Below are 23,101 nucleotides of genomic sequence, written 5' to 3' on the forward strand. Positions count from 1 at the left end.
TTGAGGTCTAGCCAGCAGGCCATATTGCCCGTGCCATCTTTGCAGCAAGTTTGGACTGTGATGGCCAGGAATTGCACTATTACAGTAATTACACTTGTGGATCCAAATGTAGTCACACTTAGAGTAGACCAAATGAAATGAGTGGGACGTCCGTTTCTCATGATTGATTTCAATAGGTCTACTCAAAGTATGACTAAGTCTAGATCCAACACATACACACCTTGTCATACTTATGGAACCTCCTTCCTAAGAGTTGAGAAAACCTACCTCTCTGATAGCATTTTAAGGAGGTGCAAAAGACACCTTTTCTGTCAGGATTTGGGTTGACTAGTTATTTATGAATTTATTCAGCTTCATTCAAAAGGGGGTTTCAGGGCAGTATGCACACAAATCAAACATTCAGTACAATAAAAGAGGCATAAAAACTATTTCAGTCTGCTAAAATTTAAATTTAAAATGCTTGGGCAAATGAAAAGGCTTTAACGGAGTGCTGAAAGGAGTACCAAGTTGGTGGCTGGCATACATCCTGTGGGAGGGTATTCCAGATATTGAACATCCAAATATTGACAGTGTTGTTTTCTGTGGCTCTTTTTATGCATTTGTTTATGTTATGTTAATACTGTATTGTTGGCTTTTAAGTAGTATTTTTGTTGTAATGTAGACCTCTTTGAACCTCTTAGAAAAATGTTATATAAATATGTTAATTAACAAAAATTCAGGTTTATTAAATATAAAGACAACAAAAATTAAAGAACACCAACAACAAAACACCTTACTTCTGAAGGAATTTCGTATTGCAGATCTTTTTCCTTTTTTTAAAATGTAAACTTTGGTTTACATTTACCGGGAGAGTGCGCAGGACAGGAAGGCCTGGCGTGCTATGGTCCATGGGGTCACGAAGAGTCGGACACGACTGAATGACTGAACAACAAAACTTTGGTTCCTAGGCATTCAGTTTTATAACGGAATACAATACATCTTTCAGATGAACTTATTCTCACAGTTTGATAGTAAGGTTTTTGTGTCCTGTTGTTTATCTGAGAATGTTACTGTTGCTCCATAAACGCAGAAAAATAAAATCCTAATTTGAAAACACTGATAAAGAAGAATACATTCTCTATCAGCCTTACTAATAATTTCTGCGTAAGGACAGAATTCTACTTTTTCTTTTCCCTGCTCCAGACATCACAAGAGTTCATTGATAAGCTGACGAAGCGAGTGGAAAAGACCCCAGAAGAGACAGGGGGCTTCCAGGAGGCCCCACTAGCCTATGATGCCATCTGGGCGCTGGCTCTCGCACTCAATAAGACCTCCGCTGAGCTGGTGAAGAAGGGGCTGAGGCTTGAAGACTTCAATTACAACAACCGGACCATTACAGACGAAATCTACCGGGCGCTCAATTCTTCGGCCTTTGAGGGAGTCTCGGTGAGTGGCCCTGAGTTTAGTCTCCTGAGCATATTCTGTAGTATACAAGTTACCCGCCGTTTAGCTGCAGGCGGGTCTGTTAATATTCTGTGCCAAAGAGCCTACTTCTGTAAAGTATGTAATTATGCAAAACATGCTTATTTTGCTTCAAATGGATGATTTTGCATTCCCATTCCAAACCTGCTATTTGGACTTTTGCAGACCATGTGGTGGGGGGAGGGCGGGGGGAGCTTTCAAGAAGCACCACTGTTGTGGCAGGAAAGGAGAGATGGGCAAACAAATATCAGAATAAGCTAGATGGGAAGGAAAGGGTTATAGGAGGCCATAGATGAGCGCAAGGATGGGGCCTAGCACCTCTGCAGACACTCCCCAAGACGACATGGGAACTGATCTAAGTCAGAAGGGGAGGGGGAAGTGGAAGGAGCTTGTCAAGGCGTCAAGGTTGCAGGAGGGGGCGCCCTGCGAGGATATCCGTGGCACAGAGGGTGAAGCCCAGCTGTGGTCTAATCAGTTGGATGATAGCCTGGCTGGGCTGTCCCCTGAACCCTTGAGAACACAGGCTCCTGATGAAGAGGGGTAGGGGGTAGGAATAAGAGACCCCAGAGTCAGATGAAAAGGGAGGAGCAACACAGGGTAGATGTGAGGATGAGATGGCTAGATAGCATCACGGATGCAATGAATATGAACTTGAGCACGCTCCGGGAGAGAGTGCAGGACAGGAAGGCCTGGCGTGCTATGGTCCATGGGGTCACGAAGAGTCGGACACGACTGAACGACTGAACAACAACAACAACACAGGGTAATGAGGCGGGCCAAGAGACTTGCAGCAAGGAAGGTGACCCCGTGGAAAGACCCACCTTGAGGGCGGGGCTTGGTGGGTCACTCAGTCTGAGAAGTGGGGTCTGTAGCAGTTTAGTAGCAAGTCTCATGCATGGTGTTTTAAGAGCGGAGGACAGGAAGGCCTGGCGTGCTATGGTCCATGGGGTCACGAAGAAGAGTAACAACAACAAAATTACCTGAAGTCTCCTTTATTATGCAAAGCCTGCTAGAAAAGCTTCTTGTCAATTGCTGCATAAGGATACTGAGTGTAGCCTGAAACAAGGCCTGTTTGTTTGTATTTTGCATAATAAAAGTTATGCTAACAAAAGCTTGACTAACATAATAAAAGCTTGACTAACAAAGGAAACCAGGGGCTGGGCACCTGACAATGAGGGATAACTATTCCAAGCAGGGCACAAAAACTGTACTTGTTCTGCCTATGGCCACAGGATCTTTTGGCTGCGATTGCTTGTACATTTTCAGATGTGTCCTCATAACAATGATGGCTAGAACTTTGAATGCCTTAAAAAAAAACAACCCTGAGGTTTTCAGGAACCTAAATGCTACCACAAAACTGAGACTCAGGACCACAATATTGCATGAGTGAGTGGAATTGTGGAACACAGTATGATCAAGCTGACCACAGCTTTCCAACTTCAGATCTTACCATTGTAAAGCCAATGAGCCAGTGTGGTGCAGTGGTTAGCGTGTTGGGCTGGGACTCTGGAGATCTGAGTTCTAGCCTTGACTCAGACATGAAGCTCAGTGGGTGACTTTGGACCAGCCACTGACTCTCAGCCTCACCTACATGACAGGGTTGTGGAGAAGAGAAGGACCACATGAACCACCTTGGGTTCATTGCAGAAGGAAAAAAGGCAGGATATAAATGTAATAATAAGTAATATTTCACACATGCTCTCCAGAAACTCCTTTCTACAAGAGTTAAACAGCTGTTCTTCTCTTATCTCCTGTTAGAATTGGGTGCTCTTGCACAAATAGCACCACAGGGAGACTGGAGGATCTAGACCTTACTGCTCACCTGTGTGGCTGAATCTTGGGGACACTGTATTAATACACTTCCCTTCTCTCACCAGGGACATGTGGTATTTGATGCCAGTGGCTCTCGGATGGCCTGGACTCTCATCGAGCAGCTTCAGGGTGAGCAAGAGTCACCATTGTGCTGGGTTTGTGTCATCTTGGGTGGTCTGGAGCTATTTTCTCTTCTGTCACTTTTCTGCAAGGCAGCTGTTCTCTGTAGCATATTGTGGTTTGGATGGTGTACAATGATCTATAGGGGTCTAGTTGGATGGATGACAACTATTTGATTCTTTGAGACCATGGCACACAATACCCACCCTGTACCATGCATAATATTTTTCCTGACCTTCAAATTATCCATTGCCTCAGCCTAGAACTATTTTATTATTGAATCTGATTAGTTATCAGTTCCAGTACTTAAATAGCTTGAAAACCAGTCCTTTAGTAGTTCATTTCATCTTCCCACACAACCCAGTGCTTGAATCTACTGTCTGAAATGCCTCCCTCTGCCAACAGATGGCATCTATAAGAAGATCGGGTATTATGACAGCACCAAGGATAACCTCTCCTGGTACAATAATGAAAAATGGATCGGTAAGAGACCGAGGGATCTCCTTTTTCACAGTGTGCAGATGAGAATCAGATCTCCATGGGGACTGAAAACATTTTAAGAGCTTGGGGATATAGAAGTAGTAGATTGTCTTTTAGACTGTAAGCCTGTGAGCAGGACCTGTTGTTTTTTTCAATTTTTGTACAGTGCCTAATCATGTTTAGATGCTTTGTTAGTAGCAGCAGCAGTAGCTAACAGAAGTTTTTAGTCCATTGAACCAACTCAGGTCCTAGATAGGTCCAGTAATATGATTCTCATTTTGACTGCAAGAGGTCATGGGTTCAGTTCCCAGACAAGCCCATGCAACTGATGGAAGAGGGACCAGACTTGTAAGGGGACGGGCCGTAGCTCTGCAGTAAGAGCACATGCTTTACATGCAGAAGGGCTCTAATATCTCCAGGTAGGGGAAAGATCTGTGACTAAAACTCTGGAGAAGAGCTTCTGCCAGTTAGTGTGTTGAAAATACAAAGCTAGGTGGACCAATGCCACCGTAAAAATATATGGTAAAAACAAATTAAGAACTGGACCTCCAAATACATGTTTGGGCTAAAGGTGGACCCCAGATCTGAAAAGGTTGAAGACTCTTGGTTTAGAGGACTCATTTTTGAGGGACATAGGTGTTCTTATCTCAGTCCTAGACAGTCTGGGAGGAGCTCTGTAGACATGGGCAGTGCCTCACCTCAAGGATGTCTCATCGAAGCAAACAGTAGAATACTTTACAGTGATACGCAGAGGAGCACAATCCAAGGAAAGGAAAAGGGTACTTAGGGGTCCCATGGGTAGAGAATGTGGGAGGCATGCTAAGGAGGGTCCCCTTTCCACTGCTCCATACGTGTCGAGGTTAATTTCCATGAGCATTTTTAATATGGCCAGACACTTCCACACGTTGTTGTCTTTAGGCATGGTGGCTGCCATTTGTGTGAATGTTACAAGTCGACTCCCAGTATGTGCCAAGGCTGCTGCTCCATACACCATGGAAAACATGGCTTGGGTCAGGAGGAAGCAGTGAGCATTGGTTGTGCCATTCTGGCCAATCAGTACACAGAGCTATCCATGTGCAAGGTGGCCTCACTGTGACAAAATGAGTGATGTTATTCAGTCCTCCATCTTCCAGGGTTGCAGGGGGGCAGATAGAACCATGTGCATCCAAGAAAAGTGACAGTTTACATGGATCTTACTGGTGGAAAGGAATATGAGATGACTAGGCCCCTGTGTCTCTCTTCTCCCCCATATCCTGCAGGGGGTGTCCCACCAGCTGACTACACAAAAGTCATCATCACTTTCCGGTACCTCTCTCAGAAGCTCTTCATTTCTGTTTCGGTGCTCTCCAGTGTGGGCATCCTACTGGCCATCATCTGCTTGGCCTTCAATATCTACAACGGGCACGTCAGGTGGGTGATGCTCAACCCCACATGGCCACTCTGCTGTAGAGAGAAAGGCTGTAGCTCAGTGGCAGAGCAGATGCTTTCTGTGCAAATGGTCCCAGGTTCAATCCCTGGCATCTCCAGGCAGGGCTGGGAAAGACTCTCATCTGAAACCCCAGAGAGCCACTGCCACTCAGTGTAGACCAGGGGTAGGGAACTTGTGGCCCTTCAGAAGCTGTTAGACTCCAGCACCCATCAGCTCCAGCCAGCATGGCCAATAGTCAGGGTTGATGGGCATTTTAGTCCAACAACATATGGAGGGCCACAGGTTCCCCGCTCCTGATGTAGACAATGCTCAGTTAGATGGACTTTATATAAGAGACTAAGGGCACAATCCTATGCATGTTTAGACAGGAAAAAGGCCTATGACTCCCAGCATTCCCCAGCCAGCCTGTCTAGACACGCATAAGATTGCACCCTAAGTCTCAAGATGTAAAAACTAGAGTTTATTCTTCAAAGTAGCCCTAGTTTTCGCATCTTGAGATTTAGTAGCCCTACTTCGAAGAATAAAACTCTAGTTTTCACATCTTGAGACTTAGTCTCTGCTTTTCTTCAGATGATTTTGGCTATTCTCCAGTTTTGTCTAACCCTGACTTGGTATAAGACAGCTTCCTATGTTTCTCCTTTGACTGCTGCTGACTCGTCCCATACCTTTCTCTGGGATACCTTGGGGCTTCACCTTCTCCTTGCCTTCGGTCCCTGCCCTTTATTCAAGGGCCAGACCAGCCTTTTCTCTGTGTCTCATGGACTGCGTGGTCACAGTTTTCCCTCTTCCTGATGCCACCACAGCACTTGAGCTGCAGTGTCTGGACCAGGTACCTTAATCTCTTGTTGCCAGTAGCCTGGGGATAGAGGGCAGCTGGGTCTGGACCTTTTAAGATACAACCCCCCCTACTTTGGGTCTCTGACAGCTTCCATCCCTTCACAGATACATCCAGAACTCACAGCCGTACCTCAACAACATGACAGCAGTGGGTTGCGCGCTGGCACAGGCGGCTGTCTTCCCACTCGGGCTGGATGGCCTTCACATCAGCAAGGACCTCTTCCCCTTTGTTTGCCAGGTACATTTGGGCCCCTCTAGGGCAAGCATTGTGGAGCGTCCTGTGATTGAACATAGACCTTATGTCTAGGTTCACACACACAGGGCTGGTTTCCAGTTTCAGTAGATCCTTTTCTTTCTTCCCCCAGGTCAGAGGTCTTTAAGCAGATGGCTGGGCAGCCAGCCATCTGCTGGGGATACTGTAGCTCTGGGTTTCCTGCCTTGAGCAGGGGGGCTGGACTAGATAGCTTACAAAGCCTCCCACAGCTCTGTGATTCCATGTCAGAAGTGAAAGCTGCCCATAGAAATCAATGGAGAAAACCAATGATTTGAAAGTAGCCAGTGGAGGCTGGTGGCTCCAATTTTGGTGGGGCTATGAATCCATTCTGGCTTTCAACCAGAACCAGCCAGAACTCTAAGGGAGTTATTGAAGGTTCTGAACCTATTTTGGGGATGGGGTCCAGCACCTGGGATAGCTCCTTTAGAGTTTTGACTGGTTCTGACTGAAACCCAGAATGGATGCACAGTCCCACTGGAATTGGAGCCATCAGCCTCCACTGAAAGTAGCTGTGATCAGGCACCAGTGACTTCACACACACATGCACACACCAAAAGCTTGTTTTAATCTAGTTTTATTTATGACTGTAAGCTGCCCTGAATGCTCTTTTTCTTGGTAGAAAAGCGGGGTACAAATCAAATCAAATAAATACATAAATAGCAAAGGGTAGCAATAAAGTCCCCTCCAAATGTTTTGAACTTCAACTCCCATCAGCACCAGCCAGCATGGCCAATGGTCAGGAATCCTGGGACTTGTAGTCCAGAGCATCTGGAGGGCACCAGATTGGGGAGGCTGGACTATAGTTATGTTTTTGTGGGAAATGTGTGTGTATTTTTTTTAAAGCTTTTAAACATTTAAAAGTGCAAAATGTCTTATACAAGGTTTGTGCATGCAAGCACTTGATTTGGGCTAGAAAGGGGCACAAGGGAGCAATTGAAGGAGATTGTCCTTTGCTTCAACCTGGTGTTTTGTTAGGAGGTTTTTAGGTTGGGAATCTAAGCTAGACTCAGTCCTACTCGAGACATTCCATATTAAAGTGGAGTACATTACAGGGCTGTTATAAACCACTTTCCCTCTCTTTTAGCACACTCCTCCAACCCATTAGATGGAGATATTATTTATGGTTTCAGGCAATGAAAAATCTTAATTAACTACCGATACTTCGATAATCTACGTGATGTTGGTCTGTGCTGTTGTATTTTACCAATAAAGACAAGTAGGTGGCAGTCTTAAACCCTTCATTAGGGAATTGGATTAGCTATCAATTTCAGCCCCATCTGATAATCTGGAGATCATGATGCAGGTTGGTTGTGATACCCCTCCCATACAACCTGCAATAGGAACGCTGTACTACATACCAGGTTGTTGTATGCTACTCTCTCAACCTCAGCACAACTCCAGCTTACATCACAGGAACAGCATTGTAGGATTGTTGTATGCCACTTACTCAACCTGTTCCACAATCTGCAGTATTAACAGTGGTCTATATTGTATGCTTTCAGACACAGCACCTCCAGCCTGTAATATAGGAATATTGGGCAGTATTCGCATTGGGATTGGAATTGGTAGGGCTCTTTTTAAAATGCTTTAAAAACTAAAAACAAAACAAATCATTTTTTAAAAGACCTCAAATGAAATAAGACTAGAGTTACGAAAAGCATGAACTCTGTTTTGTTTTGAAGGGTGGACACACTGCTGTCCCATCTCAGTTATGGTAAAATCTTGCATTTCTCCATTGATTTCTATGGGCAGCTCTCACTTTCACCCCAAGAGGACATTTCAGAATGACTTCTATATGAACCCAGTAATTGCCTATTCAGACAATAGTATGTGTCATTTTGTTTTATTTTTATATCTCTCTGTGGTATTGGAGCCAGATGAGAGGGTGCTCTGGCCTGCAAATTCAGTGCAGTAGAGAATTACTTAGCATAAGTTTACTGACCACTGTTCCTCACCCATAGGATGAGGAAAGAGCCAAAACTGAGTGAGAGAGAGAGAGAGAGAGAGAGAGAGAGAGACAGGCTTGAGGTTGAGGGGAAAGTGAGAAGATTGGGAAGGTGGGAATAAGCCTGCATTTGTGAAACAAAATAGATTTTATGGCATAACAATCCAACAGGCCTGGCCAATTTCATATGAGGAAACAGTGGAGGCTGGTAGCTCCGATGTCAGTGGGGTGGGGAATCCACTCCAGGTTTCAAGCAGAACCAGGGGCATTGTTTGGGAAGCTCACCTGGGCATGGGCCCCAGATCTGTGTTGAGCTGTGCCCTGGAACTTTTGAGCTGTCCTAATTGCCTTTTTTTTTTTTTTTACATTTTCCCATTGACTTGCATTGGACAACAAAAACGGCCATAACGTTTTGGGTTTATATGATAAATACTTGAAATTTGGTGGCTTGGTAGCCCCTATGCAGCTGAGTGAATATACCAAATTTCAGGCAGCTAGGTCCAGTGGGTTTTGTGTTAATCACAGGTAAAATTTGCTATTTTCAAGAAAATGTGTCAAAGTAAAGAGCTATAATTTTTTTGTGCTTACACATAAATTCATGGAATTTGGAGACCTGGCCTGACTGAACCTACCAAATTTCAGACAGTCAGGTCTAGTGGCTTTTGCGTTAGCCATGCGTAAAGTTTCCTTTTCTCAAAGTCTAAAACAAAAAGTAAAAACTGTCAAGCTACCCAGGGGATTAGAGAACCTAATCAGAAGGTGTTTAACATGACCATTAGGAGGTCACTAACCCTAATCTCTGGTGTAGGTTTTTTTTTGAGGTGCAAAAAACCTCTCTCCCCCTACTTTTCTGCTCTTACATGCCCACTGTTGGGAACTTGCCCGCAATGAAATTTTGAAGAGGGAGAAGGAAGGGAAGAAAGAGCTCCATGTGAAATACTGGTATTTCACACAGCATCTGATTTTACTGCCCCAAAATGGAACCTTTGACTTCTGCAGAAGTTTAGTAGCTTCAGTACAGCAAAGGATCCAATCAGCCTCCACAAACGTCTTTCTCCCCCTCCACTTTAATTTCTCCTAAATAGCTGTAGGACTCAAATAATCCCAAAGGGAGGGTTAGGACTATGTGGCGTCATGATCGAGAAACTGCTGGAGCTTTTAAATAGGTTCTACAGTTTTAGAAAAGCTCGAAAAAGCCCTCAGCCACCTCACCTCATTAAGTTCATTTAACTACATACAATCCTTACAAACCCTCCACAGCCTTCTAAATTCCTCTGAAGTACTACCTCTCTGAAAGGAGCCACTTGGCTTAGGAATTCTCTTTACCCCGCACCCCCGTGCACATTTCCAATCACCATTCTTCTTTTCTCCCCTCCCCTCCCCTCCCCTCCCCTCCCCTCCTCTTTCTTTCTTTCTTTCTTTCTTTCTTTCTTTCTTTCTTTCTTTCTTTTCTTTATTCCACCCAGAGCATATCTTGGGAATTCTTAAAGAGAATTCTCTTTGGTGAGCAAGAGAGGTGCTGAACTGTATTTGACTTTATACAAACAGACAAGAGGGTTGGTTTTTCTCCTTCTCCTCACTCCAGCCTTTGAGAAAAGTGGGTTCGCATGGCTGCAGAGAAACAAATCTGGGGCTGCTTTGTTTGTCAGTTGCCATTATCCAGCAATAGGAAGAGCTGTAGCTCAGTGGCAGAGGACGTGCTTGGCATGCAGAAAGTCCCAGGTTCAATCCCCAGCATCTCCAGGTAGGGCTAGGAAAGAATCTTGCCTGAAACCCTGGAGAGCTGCTGCTGCCAGTCAGTGTCGACAATACTGGGCTAGATGGACCCAGGGTTTGACTCAGTATAAGACAGCTTCCTATGACCACAAAGCTTTAATAAAAATAGTTTTTGGTTTGTTTTTTAAGTGGAGGGGAGATAAATACTGCTCATTTATACAAGCCCATGTATGCCTACTCAGAAGTCCATTATGGTTAATGAGGCTTTCTCTCAGGAAAGTGCATAGGATTCCAGCACAAGTTACTTTTGCAGGGAGCTTTGCACCTTGACGTTCTGCATGTTTACTCAGAAATAAGTCCTGAGTTGTGAGCATGGTACTGCAAGCTTAATACAGTGCCTACCCAATTCCGTCTAATGAATTGACTACCCTTTCAGCTCAGTCCTATGCATGTTTTGTCATTTGTGGGTTGGGGGAGGGGTTGCATGAACTCTAGCTTCAGTGGTGAGGAAAGGCACTTAGTACATGCTCAGAGTTTCTCCATAACGTAGCCCTAGTTTTGAAAACAGACTCATTGGCTGAATCCTGGTGAAGTTTTGGCACAAATGAAGTTATATACAATGAAGAAGATACAATGAGAGCTTGGGCATAACAAGGAGGAGGTAGAGAGGAGTTGCACAAAAGAAGACATGTTTTTATGAAGAGTTGCTGGAGGATGGTAGGATAGGAGGGATGGTTGCGTGAAGTGGAATAGAATTGGAAGGGGAGAATGTAAGTGCTCAGTGGTGAAAGAAAAACATTCTGCACACGTTCAGAGGCACTCTCTATTTAAGAACATAAGAACCGTGCTGCATCAGACCAAGGTCCATCTAGTCCAGCATTCTGTTCACACAGTGCCCATAGGAAACCCACAAGCAGGACATGAGTGCAATAACACCTTCCCACCCATGTTCCCCTGCTGCTAACATTGGTGAAATGTAAATAAATTCTAGTAATTCTAAATTTGCATGCATGTATATCCTTCGGAAACTTTGCAGGTTTCTTGCCTTGGAGACACCTCTAATGAACTGTGCATTTTCATACAGATTTACCCAAAAACTGTTGGGGAAGGGGTGAATGGAAGGGAAAGCAAATCACTCCCTCCCCCAAATTGGACAACTCCCCTTCCACATGAACTTGCTGCACCTATCTTTCTGAAACTTTGCTGGTTTCTTACCTAGGGACAACTCTAGTCTGTCTGTAATTTTCAGAACAATGGTCTACAAGGAACATAGGGAGATAAGTATGTCCTCTTTTGGAGACCTCAAAATGTCAAGGCCACCCTTGCACAAAAACCTGTGTGGGTATCATTCTGAAATCTGGCAGACATGATCTGCTCTAATGGGGCAATGAATCCTGAAATTTTTATCCACTTCTTCAAAGTAATAAAAATGTTATTGGCAGTTCCCTTTAAAAGAAAATCAAAATATAAACCCTGCACCTCTTTTTTTCTGACAATGGGCAGGTGTAATCTACTTCTAGGGGGCTACTATGCCTGAAATTATCATCCAGTTCTGACCAAGAGAAAAAAGTTACTTTTTTCCCCTAATTTCCCATGGTAGTCAACAGGAAGCATAAAGACTCATTTTTCCAAACATTGGCTCAGGTTTGGTGCTGAGCTGAAGTGGTCTGACTACAAATTGGCCTGAGCAGAAGCAGGCTGTTTTCCAAAATGCTGAATTGAGGTCTGAGTTGAAGTGGGGTGGGGGGTCAGTGCACACTTCTTATGTATGTATGTATGTATGTATGTATGTAATCTATACACACAAGCACACTGCATGCACACACCACACATATACACACACACACATATTAGATGTGCACTTAGGCTTGGATATATGCATGCACAAATTTTTGTTATGGGACTGTGCTCCAGATCTTTTAAGAACCTAGCAATGCCCCTGGTCAGAACCAATCAGAACTCTAAAGGAGCTATACAAGGAAGCACCTTGCATAGCTCCTTTAGAGTTCTGACAGAAACCCAGACAAGATTCACCACCCTACTGACATTGGAACCACCAGCCTCCACTGTAAGGAAGGGGGATTTGACACACAGCATGGAAAATGAAGGTGGCACCTGAACTCTCTTCCCCCACCCCCCGACATGCACACACACTACTTGGTCCCAGTCATTTTCTTCCTAGTAGGTGTTACTTCTGGTCTCAGAACACCACTTGAAGAAAACAGGTGGAGCAAAGCAGTTTCAGGGATTCTATAAGATGGGATTTCTGTATTTAGCATGATCATGGATCAGCGGGTAATATATCCCATGCCATTTCCCCAGCACAAAGTGCTGCCATGGGTTACAGGTTCATCCTGGTATGGGCCCACAGAGAATTTAAAAAGGAATCTGAGATCAGGCATGTCTTTTTGTCTTCTACTTTAAAGATTCAAGCAATCTCTACATTTGATATGAGTGCATTAAACATACACAATTACATAGTTCTGCAAGCAAAACACATTTCAAAAGCCTTTTAAAGTTAATTTGTAGGAGCATGCCCATCTTAAAGATCTTATCCAATGACATTTCTGAGCTTGTAGGAAAAAGGAGCAGAGAAACCAAGATGAAGGCCAATGTTAACGTCCCCAAGTCCTGGTGCTCTGGCTTTCATATTTATATGATTTCTTATTAGCGGCTTACATGATGCTTCTCCAAATGGAAATTTAGAGCAGGCCTTCTTAACAATATGATATTATTTTTCCAAAATTCCCAGCTATGATTTGGAGTAATAAATTTACTTCATAGTTTTGTCAGCAAAATTTCCCTTAAGTTCTCCAAATTGGATGCTACCTAGTACTCTTCTGTAAGTTTAGTGTTTAATTTGAACTATTTTTCATTTCTGTTTACTTCTCACAATACATCATGTCATCTTTGCTTATTTACATCATAAGCAACCATATGAACAACAGTACAGTAAGCAGTTATCCTTCCTTCTTTCTTGTCTAATGTATATTTTTCCTGACTTGCTTTTCTCTGACTTGCTTTTCCTGACTGTAGGTAGGAAACTTTTCTTTTCTCACATTTCTGTAACAATAGCAGGCTCCTAGATCAGTGAAAAGTTCAGTGAAAAGTCACAGCATGTCAGCCTGAATGCTTCTGTTCGAATCAAACTGATTCAAACTTAATAGAGGAATACATCTTAATATTTTGTGCCTTTGTTTGTTTTATAAAAGTTACAAATTTATGAGAGAGGTATGTGGAAGGCCAATATTTCCTAGGATAAATATTTGCAAGGTAGCCTATTATTCAGATTGGTGTAGGAGTCTTGCCAAAGGCTTAGAGGGCAAAGACTTCTGGGGCAAATATTTGTCACAAAGGGCTCAGTGTTTTAAAGCCATCACCACCACACACGCTTACCTCCAAACCCTTTATATAATACTGGTGGCAACTTGGCTCTAATTATTGTATTTATTTAAAGTATGGTTTTCCCAGTTCTAAGGCATGCTGGGGGAAATATGGCAGCAGATGAGGTGGTCTTACTATGCTTTTGGCTCCTCCTACAGGCTCGGCTTTGGCTCCTGGGCCTGGGTTTTAGCTTGGGCTATGGCAGTATGTTCACCAAGATCTGGTGGGTGCATACTGTTTTCACCAAGAAGGAAGAGAAGAAAGAACGACGCAAGGTGAGGTGTTTTGTCTGTTTACCATGCTGTCTGTAACAGTTTGTATAGGGAGAAGAATTGGAGGTACTGTCTTTCTTTCTTTTGAATAGTATTTATAAAACACTTAAAGGCCCAGTTCACACATCACAACAACCCAGGATTGTTTTTTTAGACCCTGGGTTGTGAACAAGTGAGAACTCCTGCTGCTAACGGGAGCAGCTAAACAACCCAGAGACGCTGTATCCCTGGGTGGTTTGTCATGATATGTGAACCAGGAATTCTTGCTTGTCTCTCCTCGGACACCTTATCCCATACCTTATGGGATATCCCTTCATTGTTTAGCTGCTCCTGTTCACAACGGGAGTGACCGGGCAGTGTGCAGTAGCACACTTGCATGTTCATAACAACCCAGGGTTAAAAAAATATGTGTGAACTGGGCCAAAGTGTGCTTGCTGCTGCACAGAGATAGAAATGGCAGCATTGTCTCAAGGAGGCTTTCACAATTCTAGATGGGTACTTTGGGGATGTTCACAAGATTATAATATTCTATTCCAGAGAACATTAATCTCAGATCACCAGCACTTCCTTGTTCCACTCTGTAAATAGCTAATGCAAATTAGAGTTTCTTACTCCACCAGAACTTTTGTCTTTCATATCTGGCGGGTGCGTCTGTAGGTTAAAGAGTTTTGAGTGAAAGGTGGTTCATGAAATATAGCAGATCTCAGGTGTTACTTTACCTTTAGATCCAATCATCTAGAGGTTCAGGGAGTGGTGGGCACACATTTCCTCTGGGGAGGGAGCTTGTGCTCTTGGACTCAAACCCATGGCTCAGAGAAGGCCTGAATAAAGTTACACCAGCTCTTAAGAGTGTGAACCACAGATAGCTCATTCAGAATATAAAATGTCTATATGATGTGAATTGATATGGACTTCTTGATGCTTATCAGATGCCCTCTTGTATGGTTAAAGGTTATCATTCTGTTTATGGGGCTCTTCCAGTCACATTTTAATCCAGGCATGGGTGACTTTGGAAGTTCTGGAGGCCACTTTTGGCCCTCTGGACCTCCCCACATTATTTACTTATTTACTTACTTACTTACTTACTTACTTACTTACTTATTACATTTCTATACCGCCCAATAGCCAAAGCTCTCTGGCTGGTTTACAAAGATTAAAAACATTAAATATACAGTATACAGATTTTAAAAAACAATTACATAAAAAACACACGAACGGACAAAAGACACAAAAGAACAACTTAGGAGGGTAGATATTTTTTTTAACTCATTCTATGTTTTCTTTTAACAAATGTGTTGATGTATTCCTGTGGTAATAGGTTTCTTTCATTCTGGATCAGCATATTTGGAAATCTTTTCATAACCACTCATGTGGATTTGAAATAGTCTCCTCATGCTTCTAGGCTGTGCTTAAACTATGGAGGGAAAGGTAGAGGGGCTCTTAATGAAATTCACAATGCCCACCCCTACGGCCACCACCCAGTTTTAGTAAAATCGTGTTCTCCCCACCCCACAGCCTTCCAAAAACAGCAAGTAAGTGAGCCATCACAAAAGATAGGGAGGCCAGATCCTCTGCCCCAATCCCTGTAGTTCAAGCATTGTGTCAAGGCACCCTGTCACAATACAATTTAGAATGGATTTGATCCCCTTCATGTACACATTGGTTTAAATCAGCCTTTCCCAACCCGGTGCCCTCCAGATGTTTTGGATTAAAGCTCCCATCATTCCTGCCCTTTGGCCATGCTGACTGAGGCTGGTGGGAGTTGTAGGCCAAAACATTTGGAGCGCGTCAGGTTTGGGAAGGCTAGTTTAAATGGTGGCAAAGTGGCTTTTTGAGGGGAAGTAGATCAGTGGTAGAGTCCTACCTAGGCATAGATCCTTTCTCAAAGTTGTATCTGACACGATCTGAAGACAACAGAGAGACAGAGACTATTTTCAAACTTTCTCATAATACGCAAACTCCAGATCATCCCACAAAATGGATTAGCGGTAGTTCAAGGTAGGCAAAAGAAAGTACTTATTCATACAATGCATAGTGAACTTATGGAATGCATGGCCATAAGATGTGGTGGCTGCCACTGGCTGGGATAAATTTCATGGAGGATGGGTCTGCCTGCAGCTATATTAGCCGTAACAACTAAGGGGAACCTCCATCTCCAGTGGCAGCCCATCTCTGAATACCAAATGCTGGGGGAAAGCAACAGGAGAAAGGGCTATTGCTTTCATACCTGGCTTGTGCACTTCCCAGGGACATCTGGCTGGCCACTGTGGTAATCACCTGATCCCATAACTACCTGTCCATGCACTGAAGCGATCCACAGAGGTTCTCCTTGAAGTACCCCCAGCATCTGAAATGAGATAGGTGACAATCAGGGGGCAAGGGCAGCGGAGAGAGACAGACGCTATCGGGGAAGGAAAGTAAGCCACCATGGCTTATTTTCCTGACCTGCACATGCTGACTACGTGCCACCGAATTACCATAATTACATAATTGTTGTATTGTCCAAACCCGGCGAGGGCAGGCAGTGGGTGGGTTTACAAACCACCCTGGAACCCATGGCTTGTTCTAGGGTTGCAGGGTGGTTTGTAAGCCACCCCCTCCTCCCGCCCTTGCCAGGTATACCCAGCAAGTGTAATTATGGTAATTTAGCAGCATGTAACCAGCATACTCAGGTCAGGAAAATAAGCCACGGTGGCTTATTTTCCTTTCCCGATTGTGCAAACCTGCTCAGAGACTTCATGGTTATGGCACTCCACTTTTGGAATTGCCTCTCAAAGCTGCTTTGTGCCATTTTGTAGTAGAAACATTGGGTACAAACAAACAAATAAAAAAGGGAAGCTTGCCTGATGCCTACACTATTACATCCTTTGGCACTAGGCAAAGACCATTTCTCTTTTTAATTCTTCCAGGCCTTTAAAATCTTTTAATTGATCAAACACTCCTTGAATTTGCTGTTTTGTTATTGGTTTTGCTTGATTGTTTTATGATGATGTGTTTATATTTTTTAAATGTGCTGGGAACTGTGCCATTGAAGGTGCCGTACTTAAATCCCTTCAAGAACCAACCAACCAACTTGGACCGTCCTTCAGAACAGCTGTGCAATGCTACCTCTCTTACTTTCTTCCAATCCCTCCCCAAAGCCCACCTTCTCTATGAATCCTTTGGCACAACTCCCTCATTTCCACACCCTACAGCAGGGGTGGGAAATTTGTGGCCCTCCAGACGTTTTGGAACTCTCTTCCACGTACAAAGTCTGAAACAGCCTTTCCTAACCCAGTGCACTCCAAATGTTTTGGACCACAACTCCCATCATCCCTCACCATTGGATATGCTGGCCAGGGCCGAGGGTAGTTGTAGTCCACCAACAACTGGAGGGCCACACGTTCCAGTAACACAGCTCATAACTATGGGCCAATCACAAGTAACTGAAACAGTGGCATATTCCCTCCCTGTTCATGTCTGCCTCCGCCCTTCCTTTGTTGTTTCCCCTATGTGGAATTTTAGACTGTAAGCTCCTTGGGGCGGGGACATGTCCACTTGTACCCTGTAAAGCACTTGAACAGGCAAACAACTGTAAAGCACCATACACACTTATGTTTATATATTTCTATATAAATATATAGTAACAATAATACTAAGCAAACCAGATGCTGGGCCAGATGGGCCTTCTGATCTAGCAAGACTGCTTGAATGCCTGGTGTTCTAGGGTCTGTTCTAGGAGGCCCCTTTGAGCGGGCTCCATCCTCAGTCCCTCACATTCTCTTTCCTCTTTTCTTCCAGACCCTGGAACCCTGGAAGCTCTATGCCACCGTTGGGTTGCTCGTTGGGCTTGACTTTGTCATCTTGGCCATCTGGCAAATAGTCAACCCGCTGAAGCGCACCACTGAGGTAAAGCATTTGTGCGGGGCAGATGTGGGCAGCCTTTAAAGACCCTGGAGTTTGATCCAATTGAGCTATTTTCCCAAAGACAAGATAGTCTGTATTAATTTGTGGGCTTCATTTGTGACATGGCTAAACTGCGGAATCCTTTGTCAGTATAAGGTGTAAGTAGGTTCTAGAACAGTCTTCCGCAAACTGGTGCCCTCCAGGTGATTTGACCTACAACTCCCAACATCCCTGACCATTGGCCATTCTGGCTGGGGCCAATGGGAGTTGAAGTCCAAAACGTTTGGTTGTCACCAGGTTGGGGAAGCCTGTCCTAGATTATTTGAAGCACTCATGAAGAGGAACACCACTGAGCATACACAGAGTGCCTCTCTGTCTACCACTGAACAACTGCAGCCCATCCACAGATATTTAGGGTTACGGAACGGGGGGTGCTTCCAGACAAGGCTTTTATTGTGCAACTGTCCTGTCTCATTCACAGGATTGGTGGGCTGGGGGTTGTTGTCCAAATGTGGTTGTCTTCCATTTGTAGCCCTCCATCTTTCCCCACTGCTTCATCCATCTTTTTTCTTACCAGAAAAAATCTGTTAAAGAAGAAAAGATGGAATAACTTCAGAGTGTCTTTTGTTTGGTAGCCCTAGCAGCCCTCCCAAACCTAACCCCACTCCACGCTGTTCCTTCTTCCTTTCAACCATCATCCCTGCAGTCTCCTATAAACTTACCATCTCCTCCCCACATCTCCACTTTTCTCCACGCTCTCTCCTGCCTCTTCTCTGATGTAATTGCTCTGTCTCCCCGACCCATGCATGGTTCACAGCAAGGCTTCCCTGCCACCAGCACACTGCAGTAGAAGATGTTTGCACGAGGCTCAGCTTAATCAGCTTTCCTGCAATGTAAACCTGTTGCTTCATGTTCCGTCTACTCGGTCACTAAACCCACTGCCCCTCCGCACTACGCAAACGCCTCCTCGCAGCCTTTGGCAGGTCATGTATCCTGACACGAGACGATCCACATGTGGGAGTCCCATATGGAGCTCTCTTCCACGGAGAAATTCTGGAACAGCCTTCCCCAACCTGGTGCACGCCAAATGTTTTGGATCAGAACTCCCAGCGTTCCTGAACGTTGGCCATGCTGGCTGGGGCTGATGGAACTTGAACTCCAAAATATCTGGAGGGCACCAGCATGTGAGGAATGACTCTCAGATCCTCAACCTGGAGGTCGGATGCTGGTCTTCTGCCAATCCATCGCCATTCCTTATAGCAGGGGTGGGCCCTCCAGATGTTTTGGCCTACTCATCCCTCACCATTGGGTATGCTGGTTAGGGCTTATGAGGGTTTTAAGCCAAAAATCTGAGGGCCACAAGTTGCTCACTTTTGCTCCATAGGCAGACCATCTGGAAACCTGGGAGTCTCCCAGTGGTTTATTCCCACCTTCTGAAATTCTTAAAGGGAAACCCCTTCCAGCCAGTTAGCCTTACACGACACTACAGGGTAGCCTGTAGGTGGTCTTTCTCAAAGGAATGAGTACAGGAAACCCACTTCCAAAATCCAGATTGGCATCTTAGGTTTGAAACAGATGAGACCCAGCAAATCCTTCATCAGTTCAATCCCACCTTCAACTGTAGCCTGATGGGATCTGAGCTAGTGGTGACCAACTAGGAAAGAGATCTTGGGGTTGTGATGGACAGTTCAGTGAAAACATCAACCCAGTGTGCAGCTGCTGTAAAAAAGGCAAACTCCATATTAGGCATAATTAGAAACGGAATTGAGAATAAAACTGCCACTATACAAATATATGGTGGAGCCACACTTGGAATACTGTGTCCAGTTCTGGTCACCACACCTAAAAAAAGATATTGTAGAGCTGGGAAAAGAGCAGAAAGGGGCAACTAAAATGATCAAGGGGCTGGAGCATCTCCACTATGAGAGAAAGTTGCAACAGCTGGGATTGTTTAGCTTGGAAAAAAAGAGGGTAAGGGGAGACATGATAAAGGTCTACAAAATTATGCATGGTGTGGAGAATGTGGATAGGGAGACATTTTTTTCCTTCTCTCAAAATACTAGAACCCGGGGTCATCCCATGAAACTGATTGGTGGGAGATTCAGGACAGATAAGGGGAAGGATTTCTTTGCACATTGAGCTATGGAATTCGCTACCACAGCTATGGAATTTAAGCTATGGAATTCGCTACCACAGGAAGTAGTGATGGCCACCAGTTTGGATGGCTTTAAAAGGAGGTTGGACAAATTCCTGGAGGAAGAGGCTATCAATGGCTACTAGTCTTGATGGCTATGTGCTACCTCCAGTACCAGAGGCAGTTGCTGGGGAGCATGAGTGGGAGGGTGCTGTTGTGCTCATGCCCTGCTTGTGGGTCCCTGGTCGACAGCTGGTTGGCCACTGCGTGAACAGAATGCTGGACTAGATGGACCCTGTTCTGATCCAGCATGGTTCTTCTTATGTTCTTAGTTATCCTAATGGTTCCCTTTTCCCAGTTAGAGCAGCTGTCTTTTTTCCCCATCCAGGTCTAATAACAGCTTTAGGGGGTGATTTAGATCAGGGAAACATTCTAGCAGGAAAAGTTTAACATCCCTCTCCCACTGCCACATTAACAACTCACCCAGTAGAGGGAAAATCAGGATGCTCGATCACACAAGATGATCAAGGCTATTACAACTCTGGTAACTTAGTACTAGTGTTGTAAACAATGTTTAGGAATATCACCCTGACTAAGCATCACAAGAAATTATTTGTAATGGTTATAACTGATATGGTGCAATAAAGACTCCTTGAACGAAGCTCACCAATGATTAAACACTGTCTGTCAAAGGCTGAGATTTATGAGCTTCCTGATTATTTAACAGGCAGTGTTTTGCAAGCTTTCATATTTACAGTTATAAACACTGAGCAATCACTTCCCAAGTGCCTGCAGCCTCTTCCTCAAATCACTTTAGTGTCTTGACCTTTTATTATCCTAATACAGTCTTTCCCAACCTTGTGCCCCCCAAATGTTTTGGACATCAGCTCCGATCAGTGCCCTCCTGCATGGCCAAGAATGCTGGGAGTTGTAGTCCAAAACATCTGCAGAGCATCAGGTTGGGGAAGCCTGTCCTAATAGCTTTGCTCTAAATCCTCTTCAGGTTGTCTTTGTCCTGCTTGAATCATGGTCCGCAATAGAGGTTTAACAGGTTGAGTAAAGCCATACTGCCGTTGCTTGGATTTGGGGCAGGTCTCTAGTACAAATGGGGAAAACAGTCATGGGATCCTTTCTCCCTTTCACAAAGCATCTTGGGAATTGTAGTTCTGGGAAAGGGCTGGGGCTCCCCCCTCACAAAAATATCTTCCTTGGCATTCCTTGGAGCACTTTTCCCCAACCTGGCCCCCTCCAGATGTTGTTGGACTGCAGCCAATGGCCTACTGGCTAGGGATGATGGGAACTGTAGCCTGACTGCTTCTGGAAGGCACCAGGTTGGAGAAAGCTGCCAAAGACCCCATCTGCATGAGCCATTTACTCCAGGGCTGCTGCGATCCGAGGACCTTTGGGACATACGACACAGTCGCCACTTCGTAGCCTAACTGTGGTTTTCACAGGGAAAATGCAGATTTCCACAGAGGTGTTTTGCTGCGATTTTTTAGCTTGCTGCAGGTTTACCGTGGTTGCTGAGCTGTCTGCCCCTTCCTCGAACTGACTTTGCAGTTTGCGGTGGGCATGGGGTAGGCGTGCTTAGTGATTGCGTCACTGTATGACGCCTTTTCACTCCTTCCTGTTCCTCCCTGTTCCTTTGCAGCTGCGCAGGAACATAGAGGTATCCATTTTTGGAATGATGGGTAGGCATGTACCTCTCACATGGGCACGCCCCTTCGCATGTGTGGACCATCGCGAGAGTTACCATGCCATACAGTTGTCATGGTAATGAAGGAGCAGACTACCTACGTCTTACCAAAGAGGAACGGACAGACACATAAGAAGCCCTAAAATACAAAACAGCCGCTAAAACCCGAAGTGTCACACCCCCACCCTCATGGGGCTGCGCAGCTCCGCGTTTAAATATAATGGTAAAAAAAGAGAGCAGCACGACTGCCGCAGTTTACTTTGCTTTAATGGCCACGTGTCAGGGCATAGAGGATTCTTTGGTTGGAGAAGTCCACAGTCGCACGTGTAACACAGCAGAAGCTAATCACAGCTGCAATGCTGCACAGTTACGACGGAGCGAACATTGAAAGTGGTGCCACGTAGATGGCCCCTTAGAGCAAGTCATGGCCGTTAAACTGGTGTGAAACTGGTTGGTTTGTAGCAAAAATTTTCACAGCATTGCTGAGGGCCAAACTGCACATGGCAGCTGTGGGACTGTGTCTTTGAACGTGTCCCCCCCCCCCATGGTTGTGTGTGCAGCAGGGTGTGCAGGTGTGTGCAATTTCAGGTATAAAAGGAGTATGTGAGTGAGTGAATGGTGTTCAATCCTCCTGCCGCCTTACTGAACATGGTGGCAAGGTTATTTTCCCCTCAGCAGGGCTTTTGATACTGGCTGGGAGAAAAACACTGGAACAGGGAGGTGGCAGAGAGGGGGAGCATGTAGTGCGCCTCTACCTGCCTCCACATGCCCCTTTTGTACTGTCAGCCACAGTTCCACCCGCCCCTGCTTTGCATGTGCTTTGGGTAGGCGTGTGGCTGCTGCCTTCAGGTGTACTTTGGCCCTTATGCAAACCTCAGAAATGTTGGCACTGTGACCTATTGTTAACTCATGTTCAGTCTGTTAACTGCTTTGGCTATTAAATCCTTCTCAGCGATGCAGCTGCCTAGCCTGTGATCCTTCCTCTCTCTCCAACCTGCAGGAATTCACCAAAGAGGAGCCCAAAAGTGACATTGACGTGCTGATCCTACCCAAACTGGAGCATTGCAGTTCCGAAAAGATGAACACTTGGCTGGGTGAGCCTCTCCGGGAAAGCTGAGAGAGTCCGGATTTGTCCAAGAATCCGCACACCCCTCCCCACACTTGCCAGTGCTTGTCGTTGATTGATTGATTATTAACATTTATATGCAACCTTATCTGATAGAAAGCCATCAAGGTAGTGTACAACAATTTAAAACAATAAAACAAGAACAGTATAAACAATATAAACAAGAACAGTAAAAACATTAAAACTACAAATTTTAAATGGGTAAATTGAAAAGATGTATCTTTATTCCCTTTCTAAAGGCCAAGAGAGTGGGGGCCAATCGTAATTTTTGAAGGAGCACATTCTATAGTTTGGAGGCTACGCAGGAGAAAGCCCTTTCACGCATATCCGACAAATGGGCCTCTCTGTGGGTCATGGTGCCCTCCAAAGGACCTCTCCTACAGATGTTAATACCTGAGCATGTTCATAGGAAGACAGGCAGCCCCTTAGACAGCCAGGTTCTAAGCCACCTAGAGCTTTAAAGGTTAAAGCTTTTAAAGCCCTTGAGCCTGGAAAGCAATTGACAACCAGTGCAGGTTTTTCAGGACAGG

At 44.8% G+C, this 23,101-nt stretch overlaps 1 protein-coding gene across 1 annotated transcript in view; it reads left to right on the top strand.

Annotated features, from left to right (window-relative positions):
* Positions 1-23,101, top strand: part of GABBR1 (gamma-aminobutyric acid type B receptor subunit 1) — a 72,842-nt gene that overhangs the window by 44,931 nt on the left and 4,810 nt on the right. Inside the window, exons 11-18 of the mRNA XM_084829846.1 lie at positions 1,183-1,425; positions 3,339-3,402; positions 3,799-3,876; positions 5,133-5,283; positions 6,245-6,377; positions 13,617-13,733; positions 17,511-17,618; positions 22,446-22,539. Of these exons, the coding sequence (XP_084685972.1) occupies positions 1,183-1,425; positions 3,339-3,402; positions 3,799-3,876; positions 5,133-5,283; positions 6,245-6,377; positions 13,617-13,733; positions 17,511-17,618; positions 22,446-22,539 (988 nt within the window). The remainder of the gene's footprint in view (positions 1-1,182; positions 1,426-3,338; positions 3,403-3,798; positions 3,877-5,132; positions 5,284-6,244; positions 6,378-13,616; positions 13,734-17,510; positions 17,619-22,445; positions 22,540-23,101) is intronic.

This window comes from Heloderma suspectum, chromosome 2, assembly GCF_057233095.1.
Source record: "Heloderma suspectum isolate Gila_16-S chromosome 2, 16-S_ref, whole genome shotgun sequence".
NCBI classification, from domain to species: Eukaryota; Metazoa; Chordata; class Lepidosauria; order Squamata; family Helodermatidae; genus Heloderma; species Heloderma suspectum.